Below are 17,813 nucleotides of genomic sequence, written 5' to 3' on the forward strand. Positions count from 1 at the left end.
ATTTTTCAATTCAATTCCAATCCTAAATAACACTGCACTGCATTCAGTGTATTACACTTGAGTTACCTAAATAATATCAATTATTATGTGTCACTAGATTTAACAATAGAGATGAGTCATATTAACCGGACAAATTAGAGTAATTTGAAAAATGAAAAAACTAAGTGAGAGAAAAAAAAAAAGAGAAAGTCTTTCTAGGCATAACTCTAAACTTATTCAGGTGTTTTTGTCGTTACGAAGTTGTTCTGTTGGATCGAATTAATTTTTGGACAGTGTATGATTCTTCATTCTGATTGTTCGTTTCGTCAATCGGAAGTCTAGTTTAGAAGAAACTAATCTCGCATCAATATTCATATTTTGAAAAATTTTCATCTTCTTTATTTCTATTTGTAAACATTTGTATTTAGTTAAATTGACTGATTGAGAACATCATTTATTGTTATTATTGGAGACTCTTTTTAGCTTATTATTGATCATAGTGAATTTTTTTTTAATATAGACGAATTGTAATTTTTATCCTTATATTAAAAGATTTTTCACATTAAAAGGTTTGATATTTGAATTTTGTTTTTATTCTATTTACTTAATATTTTCACATGTTGTGGTAAGAAGAGAGATTATTTTTTACTATGTTTATTACACTTTGTTAAGTTATTATAATTTTTGGTCATTTTCTCATCAATTACAAAACTTATCCTCACTTTTATCAACTTGGAAAATTGTTTCAAAACATTTGTACTATTTTGGTTATCATTAGGTTTCATTACTTATCATTCCTCTCCAAAATCCTTGATTTGCAAGACCAATCTACGAACCATGTTAAACTCGAATCACAGATATAATATTATAACGATGATAGCTATAATTTTTGTATCTTAATCGTGATCATCTATTGTTAACAAGTTTCAAGCTTTAGATAAAAATGACATTGTGAGACACGGCAACATGCGGTAGTTGCATATCATAACAGGCTCTACACAACTTAAGATTTCTGTCTCTGTTCCTCGATAATCTAGAACGATTTCTGAGCTACCTTAACACACATTTGAAACATAACATGGGATTAATAATCTGTTCCCATAAATCAGGTATTTCTCTTCTCGGGTTCCTCTTTAACCCAACTTTAATTCAAGTGTTATTTTAATGGCAGCTTGCACACACATCTACCTACCCAAGTATAATAAAATGAATAAAATATACAAACTAATTCAATTATGTACGTTAACTTTTTGAATAATTTTTATTTAATTTCTTTATAAGTACGTGTAATATATAAAGATTTGTTTTTGTCTTAATTAGGCTTTTTTTAAGTTATTTATATATTTGAGTATTTCAATGTTATTTGTAATGTTAACAATTAAATATGTCTAATTTTTAAAAATTATTCAATTATGTCATTTTTTTATATTAGTGTTAACGTCATGTGTTTGCATACCACGTATCAATTTGTATTATTATTTTTTTTTATTGAAAAGAAAAAGAAATTATCATGTGTGAGATAATTGTAGTCTTTATTACATATAACATAATAGTGTTATATATTCAATTTAGTTTTCATATTTAAAATTTTAATTCAATTAAACCTTAATTTATTTTAAAATAAACAAAATTTTCTTTCTTCAAAATAAAATCAAATTAGTAATTAAACTTTATACTAAAAACTAACACTTAAGATGTATAAACACGACAATAACACAAATCTAAAAAAATTATCTAATCAAATATTTTTAAAAACTAAAAGACTTAATTAAACTAAATAAAAATAAAGAGTCTAATTAAAAATTTCAAAATAGTTAGAGTACGAAAATGAAGTATTGGCCTAAAAATAACATCGCAGCAAATTCATTGAAAAAAAAATGTGTTTGGGACATCCATTTATTTTAAACATTATGATAATTGATTACACTCTAAGCCCAAAGATTAGTTAATGCACATAGACATGATGACCCGAACCCCTCAAAAGATGCAAAATGATTGGGGTGTGCACTGTCAATGAATGGTACTGAATAATGAAGACATTTTCTTGGATCAACATTCAATTCAAAAATTGGGCCGGCCACTGAAAACTGAAAAGGGCCCAATTGATGTTACAAATGTTGGGCAAACATCAAAGCAGAAAGAGTGTTGTATTGTGTTAAGTTGTGTTGAGGTTGCAGTGTCTTTGTGATTTGTTCTAGCAACGTTGGATATAGAGAGAGAATCCGAAGAAGAAAGATGAACACAGACATCACTGCATCCACCAAACCGGAGTACCCTGTCGTTGATCGCAACCCTCCCTTCACCAAGGTTGTCGGCAACTTCAGTACTCTCGATTATCTCCGATTCGTCACCATCACTGGCGTTTCCGTCACCGTCGGCTATCTCTCCGGTCAGTACCCTTACCTATTTTCTTGCCACGTGTCAATTTGTATCGAATCTAATCTAATATGGAAATTGAAATTTGGAAAACAAATTTTGTTTGTTAGGGATTAAGCCTGGAATTAGGGGTCCTTCGATGGTTACAGGGGGTCTGATTGGAGTGATGGGTGGCTTCATGTATGCTTACCAAAATTCTGCGGGGAGACTCATGGGATTCTTCCCCAACGACGACGAGGTAGCTCGACACAACAAAAAGTAATCTTTTTTCGTTTCTCGTTACAAAAGCCCTCCTTTGTAGTTGTTTCTGAACATTAATAATCACATTTTGCCTCTCCTATTTTTTAAGCTTTTATTTGTACGGAATTTACTTCATTCTCCTTATAAAGGAGTGATAAAACCTTGCTAGTTTTGGATTCTATAGTTTCGCTTAAGGGAGGCAGTGCCAATGTAATATGTGCTATGCAAGTTTGTGGATTTGGTGCGGGGTTTGTGGATTTTGATGTTCTGTTTGACAAGGTGCATTTTCCTTGTTGATAGTGTTAATTAGATTTTTCAGTCTCTTTGAGCGCAAATGTCTATGAATTCTATGTTGTGTGCCTTTTATCGGCAATGTCTGGTTAGAATGCGCTAAAAAGTGTAAAACATTAGTCATTGTGTCATTTAAGGTTCTTAGAATCTGAGATCTAAGTCTAACCCAATCATACAAAACACATTTACTTAGGTGTGTTTTGCAGCATATTATATATTATAATTTGCAGTAGGTGTGTTTTGCATATATATTATAATTTGATTTTATCTCTACTAGACATAGACTCGTCAACACTCCTCATGTCGTAGACTACATCTTGAGCATTGAACTAGGGAAAACCCAATAGCTGGTGACATGAGACTCTACAAACTTGATTTAGATAGGTTCTTAAGGACACTTATACCATTTTAGAGAGGGAAGTTTAAGTTTAACTTAATTCTATAAAATTGACTTGTGGTAATTTAGAAAATGAAGTTTAAGTCTAACTTAACTTAATTAGAATGATTTCTAATTGGTTCATAAGCTACAAAATCGATTGTCTTTGTGATTCAAGAATGTTGCTGTTATGCCCCAAAAGGGTTGTTAACATCAGCTTACGATGTCTATATGTAGACAAAATATTAAGGTTAGACTATACTTATTATTTAATGGACCACCGTATTATTGATGTTATTGAATCATCACCAATTGCCATATGAACAAAACATAATCAATATGATTGTTTCATTGATTTGAAAAGTATGGAAAACTTATTTCAGAAATAGAAACTTTAGGGACCAAAAATACGCCCAAATTTTATCAGACTTACTCTTGTGACCAAATGTAAATCGCTTAATTCCAGTTATTTTTAATCAAAATCATGATCATCTGATACCGAGTTTGCATACACTCATCCTAATACTGAATTACAGATATACCTATCAGAGTCATGAATGTGTGACATTGAACGTGAAAGTTAAAATGTATTTGTTCTCTATAATCATGAACTGACATATTTATTTATTTATTTTATTTAAAGTATATTGTTTACATATCAGAAGTTCCTTCTTAGAGAAGGGAAGGCTATCCTGCGATGACGAATATAAACAGATAAGAGTGTTCCACAGTGTCCACTGTGCTATTTGCACTCCGTTTCTCCATGCGCATAATTCTATATTGTATGTGTGTTGCTAATGAACGTATTATTTGCATTAATAAATGAGTGCCTTTCTAAGAAACTGTTTTCAAAAGTTAATGAATTTCGATCTTAAAAGTTGCAGTGTTCTAATCGCGATATATAATGCACTATCATCAACTACCATGTGTATGTTTATTGATAATTTAGTAATTAAACGGTTTAACTGCTTGGGAATAGAATGGGAAAGTATGTGGTCTGATTTTACTGGTTTTTACATATGTAATATTTTCTTCTTCCTAAAAGTTAGATATTGTCTCCATGATGAACACGATATTTAGCTTGTTGATTCTTTTATGATGGTAACAGTTAAACAGCGTACTATATATATAGTTATAAATTTACTTCTGAAATGAATTTTTATTTTCACAATGAAAATGGGATACAGGATTTTCAAAGTATGAAAATGTGGAAAAGGCAATATTAGTTTATTCAAACTTAAATATTTGAGATTTTTTTTGTCATGACATTGTATATTTTTTGTAGTTTATAATTTTTTTATTCGTATAAATATTATAAACTACCTTATTGTCCCAACTAAAGAAATTTATAGTCGGCAACTAAGAAATAGGTCCAAACTTTTAAATGTTCGTGTCAGACATGTCATTTCCTCCATTTGTGAATGGTCAAGTTTGAAATGCCCATGATGGCCCTTTTTTCTTTTATCTGTTTTACTGATTCATAGATACTGCATTTCCTTGTTTGTCTGTCTTTCTTCAACATCACCAAAACGGCTTAGTTAAATCGTGCATGTGTAGTTTGAACCTTAGATCAAAGTAATGCACTATGAATTATGCAATAATCAGTATAGTGTTTCGCCAGAAGAATGTCATAATCAGAAAGACTGGGTTGATTGGTTTTGCATGGTTAAATGACATGGACTCAACCATTATGAGGTGTTTAAATTTCATTGAATATGTTCACTTTGAAAAAGTGTGACATTCACTTTGTTTTATATCTTCTTTCTTTTCTATGTGAAACTGTGTGTGTGTGTGTAAATGTGAAAACTGAGAACTGAAAACTAAGTGATGTTAACATCAGTTGATGAGTTGGCTTGAGAAAGCAGTTCACACCTGACTTGCTTGACTGTGGAAGAAGCTGATGTTTGAGTAAATATTGGCCACTGTATCTTTCTAATGCTGAAACTATAGAAGGGATTTTAATATTTCTAAAATGAAAAAAAATGATAAAAATTTACAATTGATTATTTACTTTCATAAGATTTTTAACTTTTAATTAAAAAATGTCCACTTTTTCTGTTTCAAAATATTACTGGTAGACACAAATCACCCTTTCCGCGTAAAAGAAAAAGAGTGTAATTTGAAGGATTGATTGGACGAATTAAAAGCAAGTGATTCCTTCACATCGACATGGATTGAATTTTCTTTTTCTTTTTTATAGTACGACATGTATATAGTTACAAAGAAAGTGAAAACAAAAACAAAGATTTTCACAGCAAATTGGAAATAATATAAACTATGTAAATGTGTAGTCTCTTGAACATATAAACTATTAAAGAAATAATATATCTAGACTTTACTGATTTTCAAATTATGTAAATGAGGACCTTAAGGGTGTGTTCCCTTTGGGGAGAGGATTTGGGAGAGAATGAGTGGATGAATTTGAAGAGATTTGAGAGTAAATTAGGTGTTGTTTGTTTGAGTGGATTTGAAGGTAAATGAGAGTATATTTGAAAGTAAAGTTTATGAAAATTAGTGTAAGATTTGATTGATATGATAGATAAAAAAAATGTTTTAATAGATAAAAGATGAGAATTACCAAATTGTCCTTAATAATAATAGTAATATAAAATGAGATTTAAAAGTAATATGTTATTATTATTATTATTATTATTATTTAATAATATTATTATTTTTATTATATACAGATATATATGGTAAAATATATATTTAATTAGTTTAAATTAAATTTAAAGAAAAAAAAAAGAAAAAATGTTAATGAACTACATAGAACCAATATTACAAATTTATACACCTGCAATGTGAAATAATATATGGACATTTTTGTAAAAGTATCTATCATTGATAGACTTCACTCATAAATCCTCTCTCAATAGCGAAGATTAATATTTTAGCTATCCCGCAAATCATCACCCATAAATCATCAAATACGAACATACAATCACCCGCATTTCCTTTCCTTGTAACAGTACGAAGACAGCATAAAGGTGAAAAGTGAATGAAAACTCTTTCACTATTGAAACAATTACTAGTCTTTGATGGTTGTGCATGCTCTCTTTTAATCTTTAAAAAATTGTTGAGTTATAAATCTAGTTAAAAATAATTAAAATTCATCATAATGATAATTTTTTATGTCATGGAAAAATATTAATTTTATTTATGATTAAATATTATGTTTAATACCTTATATCTGTCACTTACTTTGTTTATGAAGTTGCATATTTGTATATTTAACATTCGGTAAAGAAGGTTGTAAAAATATAAAACCATTACGTAGATTTGCATAAATTGTTTACTTTGCTTTATGTACATATATAAATATGTATATATCCTATATAAATAATATAAATGGTTTATTAACTCTTTCGAAGATTGATATCTATTTTATAATTTGTATATTATTTTTACTTTATCTTGTTTGGCATATGATTTGGTTTAAAGTACAAAACAATTTATTATCTAATTGTAAATTTTATACAAAAAAAAAATGTTTAGACAGTTAAAATTTTGGTAGCTAATATTATAAACTAATTTAGACACTAGTTTATAAAATAATTATATTTTTTTATTTATTACAAAAGCTATTTTAGATATCAATGATTTTTAAGTTGTAGATTAATATTTAAAATAATTATTATAGTGATTATTTAAAAAAAATGTTGTTATTTAATGATTCTTTTTTTTTTAAATTTAACTTTTTATTGTTTTGTTTTTTTTCTGAGTTATTTTGGATTAAAATGCATCTTTGAATTTATTCAAATGTTGAATTAGTGGGAGTTTACCTTACATGAAATAAAACATTGATGAAACAGTAAACTGTTATAAATAAAAAACACACATATATTATATATATTATATATATATATATATATATATATATATATAAATTTGTTGGTAAGTCTATTAAGGAGACTAGAATTTGTAACTATAGATAGATTTTTTTTACTCTTTTCTCTTAATGAAGGGAAAATTTCAACCCATTATTTGACTTATCGATGAAAAAAATCGTTGGTGAGCTTATTATTTAACTTACTAATGAAAAAAATCGTTGGTGAAACGGGTGAGGTTTTCTTCTTTCATTATTTAACTTACTGATGAATTTGTTTGTCGGTAAATGAAATATATATTATCGACGAAAAATTCATCGGTAAAATGAGTAGGAATTTTTCCGCTCCTCTTTACTTTTTGTATGTGAGTCAGACTCTTTATCTATCTCTCATTCTCACATTTCTTCCTCATTTGTGCAAGAGAGTTTCTTCTTCTCCTACTTCTCAATTTTTTTCTTCTCTTCTAGTCCATTGTAGCTACAAATCAAGAGAGCCTCCATTTTTGTTAAGCAAAGTCATTGATCCGTTCAATGAAGTTGCCTCCATCGTGCTTCAGCCAGTCCGTCCCTGCCACCATCGCATATTGTCACCACTGTGCATTGCCGCCACCACACGTTTTACTCTAAGTTCAGCGAACATCAAAGTTTATCCCTGTGTTTAATGTATTCAATCTTCTATACTGGTTAAAATAAAAAAATGAAGAAACCAAATGAAAGAAGGAAGGAGAATGGAGGAAGAAGATGAACTAGATTACAATATTTACCAACAGAATGATCGACCAAATTTTTTCGTCGATAATTATCGACGACATCATCGATGGAAAATTTTGTCGATAATTACAATCGACAAAAATTCATCAATATAATTTACCAACAACAATTTTATCAACAAAATTTTGGTCATCAATAATTAGTCGATAAATGAAATTTACATTTATCCCACAGATTTTGACCATCGATACTATCAATATTTATTATAGTATAATTAGTTTTATATAACCAAGTTAACAGAAGTAAATATATTATAAAAAGAAATAGATGCAAACTATATCAACATTTAATATATATCTGTATGTTTTATTAAAATAATACGATTAAATATATCTGGCTCATTCAGCTAAATGGAATTGTAAAATTTAATAACAGTTTAGCAATATTTTAATGGTTTTATAATAATCATGATTAGTACATGTTGCAAAAATTCACAAATGTGGCTTTAAAAGTATTTTTTATTGAACTTAATACAAAAATATAATATAATCTCAATTAATTTAAAAGGTATTTCTTAAGTAGTACATTATGTAATGTAATGAGATAAAAATAGTCAAAATTTATTTATATTTAAGTCTAAAGTTTATTTTTTGTATAATTGAGTTTCGAAATAATAAGGTTGTGTAACAGTTTTTAATTAAAATTTATGAAAAAAATCACACGTGCAATTGCATATATGCGTAAAGAACGTGACGTAAATTTTCTATTAATAAAAATTGAAAATCACGTGATAATAAGAAGTTCTACCTAACCGAGTAAGGCTAGGTAAGTATTCAGACAGCACGTATGAAACGACCAAAATTTTCCTGTATTTCATATATTATCTTTTTCCATTTGAATAAACACAAAAAAATCGATATACTAATTAATGAATAGAAAACTCTTAGCTAAAAAAAAAGTAATGACTATTTTTCTTAAAAACGTGTTAATGGAAAATGAAGGAATGTATTTTGATTTATAATATTTTTATCAATAAATACATCACTCTATTTTTATATTTTATTTTTGTGAAAGACAATGGAAAACTTCAGTGGTGATAGTTTGTTTTCATGTTTTTAAATTTCAATTAATAGACTTGCAAAAATATAATTCTATTCTTCATTTTTTCTATAAGGAAATAATTAAAAGATTTGTTTCTTTAATAATTTTTGTAACAAGTTTGAAATCAATGCTACTTTTATTCCATCAAAAATGAATGACCATGAATTAAACTTGTCCATAAATCACGGCAAGAACGTGTAGTCAAAGACAATCGACAATAAACATATAAAATAGTCAAAATAGTGAGAATTATTCAAATGTAAACACAATTATAACTAATTATTCACGTAACTATATTTTCTTTTGAAAAGATATAACTAATTATACTAATTATGTAATCTAATCAAACTATATACTGTAACAGATAATATAATAATATACAAGTGCATGTGCATGTGCACTCCTTGGTGGAAATTGGTTTAGGTATCTCTTGTATTTATATTAATTTTATTCCTTTTCTATTTACAAAAAGAAAAACAGCTTAAGTAAAATACCTTTTCTCCATGCAATTTAAGGAGGTCTAGAAGCAAAAATGAAATGAAAAAACACTGCAGTTTATAGTCACAAAAATCAATAGAAAAAATACAAACAAAAAACCATCCAAAATAAGGAGTATTTGACTTTTTAAAATTGTAAAAGCATTTCAAAACCACTTGATAAATGTTATAAAATATTTCTAAATAAGTTTCTTCAGAAAATCATTAAGTTTTGCATCTATGTGTTTCTTTATACATATATTTAGGATTTTAAGTTGTCAATCTATCCAATTCCACATAATCCAATCACGTTTTTTAGAAATTAAATGGAGTTATCGGGTTAGAATATTGTGTAACAAATAGAACTGAATTGTGTACTCGATCTATATATGTCATATATATATATATATATATATATATATATATATATATATATATATATATATATATATATATATATATATATATATATATATATATATAGAAACACCTAACTCAACTACGTGATAAATATATAATAAACATATTTTTGTTTAATAATTTTAAATAATTATATTTTATCTTAATTACATAGTATGGTATCAGTTGGTCAAAGAGATAGGATGACTATTTTATCTAAACTTTGTCTCGATCCGGTATGTTATGAGAGGCCGCGTCATTTTTGAGAAAAGTTAATTAGATAAATGACAAATAGATATTTAATAAAGATTATAAAGCAAATGGATTATGATTAGACTATTCAGAAAGCAAAAACTGATAGCAAATAATGTATTTATTACTATTACTACTGTAATTATTATATCCTGTAAACTTAATCCTGAAAGTACCTTAATATTATTAAAGACTAAATCAATATTATTAAAGACTACCCAAAGAATAGGAAATTATTAAAGACTAAATCTCAATTGTCCACCAACTTTGCATACCAACGATGCCATGTGGTGTAACTTTTTAATTTTGGTTTTAGTTTTTTATATTTCAAAGATGATTTTTAGTTCTTTCGACCACATTATAGTCTGTTTCGTAAGCCATTGTGAATAAAATGCAATAACAAATTAGCTATTTAAGTTCATCAGTTTGGATAACTTTGATTTACATGCTTACTAGTCCAATTTTATAATTTTACATTAGTTTTTAAATATTCCATTATGTATTAAATTTTTAATATTTTATTATTATGTGATATTAATTATAATTAAATTTTTTATTAATTTTTTTAATATTAATAGTTGATTTACTTTTTTGTATTTATAACATATCCATAATTGAAATTAAAAATTAAAAAAAATCAACTTTTTTTAATTCATGTAAACTCGCAATCATTTGAGATAAGTCAAACTAATTAACCACACGTTATGCAGGTTAACTTGCTTCATCCGATAAAACAAATATAAGATTAGCTGAAATGAAATAGATCGACTCTTGTTATCATTACAAGCCACTATGTTAAACTTTTTAAATCATTAAAAAGATACTATCTACCTTATCTACATATGTAACTAAAGTTTTATATAATTATTTACTTATGGTGGTTTTATCGTAATAATTATTGAAATTGGAGTTAATTTCATAATAAATATATTTTAAACCTGGTCTGTATCGAGCTCATTAAAGTATATTTATATATAATAATTGTTAAAAAGATGCATAAATAAAATTAAGTTTCTAAATATTAATAAATGTTAAATATAATTATATTAAAATTTTATTACATAAGAAGTATATCTTTCCAAATAAGGTAGTAGTGTGCTATTATATTAATGAATGTATACTATTTGCAATAAAATTTGGCGATTCAGCTCATGCATGTTTAATGCAGATTGATATAGTACCCAAATATCTTGTATCAATCTTCCTTTTATATACTTCCGAAATTTGGTGCAAGGTTCTTGGATAAGTCATAATTAAAAGTAGGTTTAAACCTCTTTTTGGTCTCTAAGTTATGAACAGATGTTCAGTTTAGTCTCCGCTTTTAAAAATGTAAACTTTTGGTTCCTAAGTTATAAAAAATGTATCAAATGAGTCAATTTTTTATGTTCATGGTCAAAGTACAAAGAGTAATTTAAAGTGCTGTTATTATTAAGAAACAAATCAGAGCAATCTAAAGATGTAGCAGTTGTTAAGAAACAACCAAAAACAGTATTTCAAGTCAAAAAAGGACTCATTTGATACATTTTTTATAACTTAAGGACCAAAGATTTACATTTTTAAAAACTGGACTAAACTGAACATCCAATTATAACTTAGAGACCAAAAAGAGATTTAATACTTAAAATTAAAATAACATAATTCGGATAGCTTTTTTATTAATTTGAAATTGTCAAAGAATTTCAAGTTGAACTAATCTCATTAAACTATATATCAGTTGAATTTATTAGAAGTTAAATCAACACATGCAATTTAGCTTTTAAAATAACTCTTTCATATATTTCTTTGATTAATTTGTTCAAGCATTGGTAAAAATTTTAAAACAGGGAATAAAAAATAGTGAAGACGACTAGGATTTATATTCATCATGATCGAGATTACTCATTCAATACCCAATTGGTATCGTTGGATTACACCAATGTCTTGATGATGCCACTCAACTTAATATTAAATAAACCGGTTTTTCCTCTCTTTTTTCTTCAAGTTGGGTTCGTTTATTAGATTCTTATGTTAGATTGAATCCATCATCACCTCAAATGGTATTAATTAGGGAGGCTTCTTTTATAAATATTTATATTTATATATTTTTTATGTAAGCTTCAGCTGCATTTTATATAGATATAACAATTTTTTTTAATGAAATTAATATTTTAATTTTTAGAATGTAACACGTGTTTAGTTTCAGCCAATTTTAGGCACCGTGGAAACTTGGACGCGTTTGACTTAGTTTGAAGAATAATTTATGATGTAATTTTTGGACAATATTTTATAAATTATTTTTCTAGTTTATGAAAAAAATTATCAGAAATATTTTTTTTTTCTGAATTTTAAACTTAAAAAGAAAAACTCAGCAACCGTGGAAACATTAGTATTTTCGATGTACCATTCTCAACTTAAAATATTTTATAAAATGACAAATCACCGAAGACAGCTGTTATATATAAATGCAACATTGACCTTTACTTTAGTTTCTTTTTAATTGATATTAACCAAATGAAATTATACAATAGTTCAATTTCTTTTTACAAAATTTTATCACTATACTCGGTATTTTATATTTTTATTTATAAAGAAATGATATCGTTGGCGCAAGACTATATCATCTCGAGATTTGTTTACATTAAAGAATAACATTGTCACAATATCATGATCTCGTATTACCGATGTGATTAAAGAAATTATAATTGATTAATGAATGATTAAAAATGAGATTATAATACCTTAAAAATATTTAGGATGAATCTAACCTAGTTAACACGGTGAAGAAACATGACAGTAATAAAAAGATATTATTCATGAGTTAAAACATTACTATGGCAGGTAAAAAAAGTGAGCCACAATATAAAAACATGCTTTAAATTCCTTTGGCTTGCAGTATGACAAGTGAGACTGTGAGAGAGAGATATTAAGATTTTGGAGTGCTCATAATGAATTAACGAGTAACTAACTACTTTACTCGGAGACGGAGAAGAAGGTTCTATTAAGTTCGGTAATGTTATTTGGTAGTATCTTTTTGATGGATGTTAGCTAAGAATGAAACCGAGTGGTACTGTGACATGCAGGTCCCACGTGAGGGTTGTCACGTAATTATACTTCACATCTAAGGCTGATTCTCACCATACATATTTATTTATTATAAATATATGTCATATGATCATATGATGTAATTAATGAACATTAAAATCACACATAGCGCTCACTGATTACCAATCCATTGTTTTTGGACTCCACACAAGCCTCAAACCTTTCTCTCTCTTTATCTATATATGCAAAACCACCCTCTTCCTTACCACGCATCGATTCTCTGCCAAACACCACGTAACTCAACATATCAACCAAAGACCTGACTCTCAATCTGAACCTTGCTGTCAACAAAAGGTATGTTCTGTCTGTCTTGTCTCCATAAGGTTGATGAGATGGCATGTGGCTTTCTCTTTCTGTTTATGTCGAACTTTGATCGTGGTTTGTTAGAGGAACATGTTTCACAAGAGTTAATCTGGGTTGGCGTTATAATCTGCTGAAACTTCTATTTCTGTCTATTTTCAACAGTTAAATCTGGTTTGTAGTTTTCAGAGATGTTTCTTGCTTCTTTAGGATTTTGGTTACGTTTCTTTAACGTGGAGGTTGAGGACGCGCTTCCACCGTGTTTGTGGTGGTTTTGTTCTAACATCCACTGTTATTTTTGTTAGTTGTTTTTTTCTTGCCGACTTTGTTAAAAAAACTGCTTTCTCTTTATTTTGGCAGTTACTAGCCTTTTTCTCTATCCTAAAACCTGGTAGAGTTTACCACTATTATTGGAATATATGAATTTTGTTTTATATCTACCAATATTATGCCAGTCTCTCTGTTTCTTTATACTGGTGATTTTCTTGCTGAACTGATGGCTTTCAATTTTGAGAGTCCTTCTGCTCTGTAAAGTGAATCACGTATGTGTTGAAAACATAGTTCTATTCTATCAGGGAAAAGGAATAAATCTTGTTTTTGTCTTGCTTTATAATCTGTGAGCTTTTGGTTGCTAAGATCTTCTCTGGTTTCTAATTACATAAACTATTATTAGTTTCACAAGTGGATGATTTTTTTAAAAAGGCAATGCCGATTTAACTGTATAAGATATTAAGAGTTTAGATAGCTACACCTCCTTGTTACATGAAAGAAATCTTAATAGAGTGCGCATCTGTTTGCCCTTATCTTTTCCCTTACTTTTGACCCTTTCTAAATTTGACTCTCTTTGAGTTTGCATCTCGTGATTTCTAGAGCAATCGAATGGTCCTCTACCCCTTTCTAATTAACTTTACCTTCCTTTGCTTTTGTGGGAAAGAAATTCTGAAATAGATAAGATATTAGTCTTCTCAGTTCTTTCTTCCTTCCTTTTGCACTTTTAGAAATTGTGAGAACCTTCCAAATCACAAGACTGGGATATGTTGCGTGCTTGCTATAAATTGCTCTGTTGTGGTGTATTGTATAACATGATTCATCACATACAAAAATCTCCTGGAATTCTTGTTTGAGTATCAAAAGACAGGTACCTAATTAAAACTACTCTCTCTCAGTTGTCAAATGGTGTTAAGTAACCTTTTTCCTTTCATTTTTAGCATTGTAATTGCGCCTTAGTGTTGGTGCTGATGGATTCTAGCATGATTTGAATTTTTTTTTCTCTACATGGAAACAATTACGTAGAAACTCCTCTGTGGACTGAAATCTTTGTATTATAGAGTACACCAGCGTGTGATTTTCTCTACTTCATCTTCATTTGATAAGACCTTGCTTTGGCAAACTGTTAAAATTTATTTCTCAAAATCAGCATTGAATCTCCGTTGACAATTTATCTTATCAGCAGGTTGTAGACTACAATTTTTGCTGATATTTGAAGCATCTGGCAGCTGATCAAAATGAAGATTAACCATCCAACTAAACGGAAGTGTAGAGATATATGCATTTGATGAAGGGGAAATCAGAAAGAGTTAGGAAGCTCTTTTACAACTACAAAATTTGACCATCATTATTCTAATCAATAACTCTCAGCTGAACAAATAATTTCTTTTTAGATGCAAACGTCCCAGAAACACCCAACTTCATCCGGTTTCGATTTATACCACCAGCCTGTGCAAAACGTGGATCCCTACACTCGTTACCAAGTATTGCAAAGCAATTCTTGCCATGAAATCCATAATAGCAACAGTCAGGGAACCACTATCTCGTTTCAACCCTGCAAGGAGCAATACTTTACCCTTGAATCATCCCCAGCACTCAATGATCTCATAGGTTGTGATTCTCCTTCCTATGCTAGTGTATCGTCCAATTCCAACAGAAGTCCTTTTTCTCCGCATGCTTCTCATTCATACCATTCAGACCAGCATCAGTCATCTGACAATAACTATGGATCACCAACGAGTGCACACTCCAGTGCTGATGATAGCTATGAACTGAAGCACAAGCTCAGAGAACTTGAGATTTCACTGTTGGGGCCTGATTCAGAAATTGTTGACAGTTGTCACTGCTGCTACGAGGGTGGCCACCACGGAGCGTCAGCAATGGCTAAATACAACTGGGATCAGGTTGTAGAAATGATTCCAAAACTAGACTTGAAAGAAGTCCTCAGTCGGTGTGCACAGGCTGTATCTGACGGTGATATTGAAACAGCGGTGGGATTTATGAATAATGTATTGCCAAAAATGGTATCAGTAGGAGGTGATCCAATCCAGAGGTTAGGGGCCTACATGTTGGAGGGTCTGAGAGCAAGGTTGGAGTCTTCAGGGAGCCTAATATACAAAGCCTTGAAATGTGAACAACCAGCAAGCAAAGATCTCATGAGTTACATGCACATCTTGTACCAGATTTGCCCATATTGGAAGTTTGCTTATGTATCTGCCAATGCTGTCATTGGAGAAGCAATGCTAAATGAATCAAGAATCCACATAATTGACTTCCAAATTGCACAGGGCACTCAGTGGATGCTGCTTATTGATGCTCTTGCATCTCGTCCTGGTGGAACACCTTTCATTCGTGTAACTGGTGTGGATGATTCCGAATCCTTTCATGCAAGAGGAGGAGGACTTGACATTGTAGGAAAACGCCTCTCAGATTATGCCAAATCCCGTAGAGTTCCATTTGAGTTCCACAGTGCAGCAATGTCTGGATGCGAGGTTGAACTAGAAAACCTTGTGGTTCTACCGGGGGAAGCTCTGGCTGTGAATTTCCCTTTTGTTTTGCACCACATGCCAGATGAGAGTGTGAGCACAGAGAACCACAGGGACAGGCTACTAAGACTGGTTAAGAATTTATCACCCAAGGTTGTGACACTCGTTGAGCAAGAATCCAACACCAACACTTCCCCCTTTTTCCAAAGGTTTGTTGAGAGCTTGAGTTATTATAGTGCAATGTTTGAGTCAATAGACGTGGCCCTGCCCAGAGAGGATAAGCAAAGGATCAGTGCTGAACAACACTGTGTGGCTCGTGACATAGTTAACATGATAGCTTGTGAGGGGCCTGAGAGGGTGGAAAGGCATGAACTGTTGGGGAAGTGGAGGTCAAGATTTTCAATGGCTGGTTTTGCACCATGCCCTTTGAGTTCCTCAGTCACCAATGCCGTTAGAAACATGTTAAGAGAGTTTAATGGAAATTATAGGCTAGAACATATAGATGGTGCGCTGTATTTAGGATGGAAGAGAAGAGCCCTCTGTACATCTTCTGCCTGGAGATGTTACTGATTCACTGTCATATATCTATCTATCTATGTCTGCATCTTCTCCTTCTTCCTTCTTCTCTCGTATTATCATTTACTCATTTTTCTCTAGTATCACCATTTTCTCAACAAGTTACTTATGTATATTTCGATAACTTTTCTCTAAACCTTTATACAAGACAAAAAAATAAATAAATTTTATTCAACTAAACAAGAAAATTATAAAAAAAAATCTCTGCAAGTAATTATTACAGTAAACTTTGATGAATTGCTCTATACGTAAAAAAAATAGAGTAATTTTATAACATTTTAAATTGCTAAATTGTATTCTTTATCTTTTAAATACGTGAATGTACACTCTCTTCATATTTATATTAAATTTCAATAAGAATTTTTTATCATCACAAAATTAGAAGAAAAAAAATATTAAAAATTGATTAAAGCATTTAAGTTTAACCTTATAACAACGATTTTTTACGAGAAAAAAATATTAAATTCATTTAGTGTACTGAAAATAGATTAAATCGAGTGAGAGGAGCTTATGACTGGATTAATTATATCAACTGGGCAAGACTGGTCTTTTTAAAATAAAAAATAAAATAAATAAATAAATAACTGGGCAAGACTCTTATTATAACATATTTAGTCCAAAAGGTTACCTTCTAATATATTCAGAAATCATTTTAGGTCTAACGAATCAGCTTATTTAACGATATGAGCTAATCAAATTAATCTTATAAGTTATAGAAAGTCTGAAATTAATCTTATAACATATTTAGTTATGTCACACATTTAACGTTTTTGCTGCAAATTTGTAATTAGTTTTTACGGATGTCACATTAGATCATAAAACTATCTTCATATTAGATACATTAAACTCAAATCTTAAAAGGTCTCAAATTCATATAGTTATCTATCTTGACGTGAAATAATTTTCTCTACATCTTAAAATAAATTAATCATTAATTAATCAAATTAGGCCTCAAGATGGTATATCTCAGACAACTCAAATAATGCATTTGGGCTTGTACATGGAGTGAACTGAATGTTTTTTTTTTTAGATAAAAACTATGGATCACAACTTTTTGAATTAAAAAAAGAAACACC

At 29.4% G+C, this 17,813-nt stretch overlaps 2 protein-coding genes across 6 annotated transcripts; both read left to right on the forward strand.

Moving 5' to 3' along the window:
- Positions 1 to 2,113: 2,113 nt before the first annotated feature.
- LOC106775330 lies at positions 2,114 to 2,930 on the forward strand. Its single transcript, XM_014662439.2, has 2 exons — positions 2,114 to 2,368; positions 2,466 to 2,930. Exons 1-2 carry the CDS (start codon positions 2,215 to 2,217, stop codon positions 2,615 to 2,617), a joined length of 306 nt encoding a protein of 101 aa, XP_014517925.1. The 5' UTR covers positions 2,114 to 2,214; the 3' UTR covers positions 2,618 to 2,930.
- Positions 2,931 to 13,226: 10,296 nt separating this feature from the next.
- LOC106775948 (scarecrow-like protein 13) lies at positions 13,227 to 16,835 on the forward strand. Of its 5 annotated transcripts, none has more exons than XM_022786589.1 (4): positions 13,227 to 13,402; positions 14,407 to 14,546; positions 14,859 to 14,984; positions 15,070 to 16,835. In XM_022786589.1, exons 3-4 carry the CDS (start codon positions 14,955 to 14,957, stop codon positions 16,729 to 16,731), a joined length of 1,692 nt encoding a protein of 563 aa, XP_022642310.1. In that variant the 5' UTR covers positions 13,227 to 13,402; positions 14,407 to 14,546; positions 14,859 to 14,954; the 3' UTR covers positions 16,732 to 16,835. The 5 variants fall into 5 exon arrangements, with proteins under 5 accessions (XP_022642310.1, XP_022642308.1, XP_022642309.1 ...); XM_022786587.1 differs by having other exon boundaries at positions 14,862 to 14,984; XM_022786588.1 differs by lacking the exon at positions 14,407 to 14,546.
- Positions 16,836 to 17,813: the final 978 nt, after the last annotated feature.

Source organism: Vigna radiata, chromosome 10, assembly GCF_000741045.1.
Source record: "Vigna radiata var. radiata cultivar VC1973A chromosome 10, Vradiata_ver6, whole genome shotgun sequence".
Taxonomy (NCBI): domain Eukaryota; kingdom Viridiplantae; phylum Streptophyta; class Magnoliopsida; order Fabales; family Fabaceae; genus Vigna; species Vigna radiata.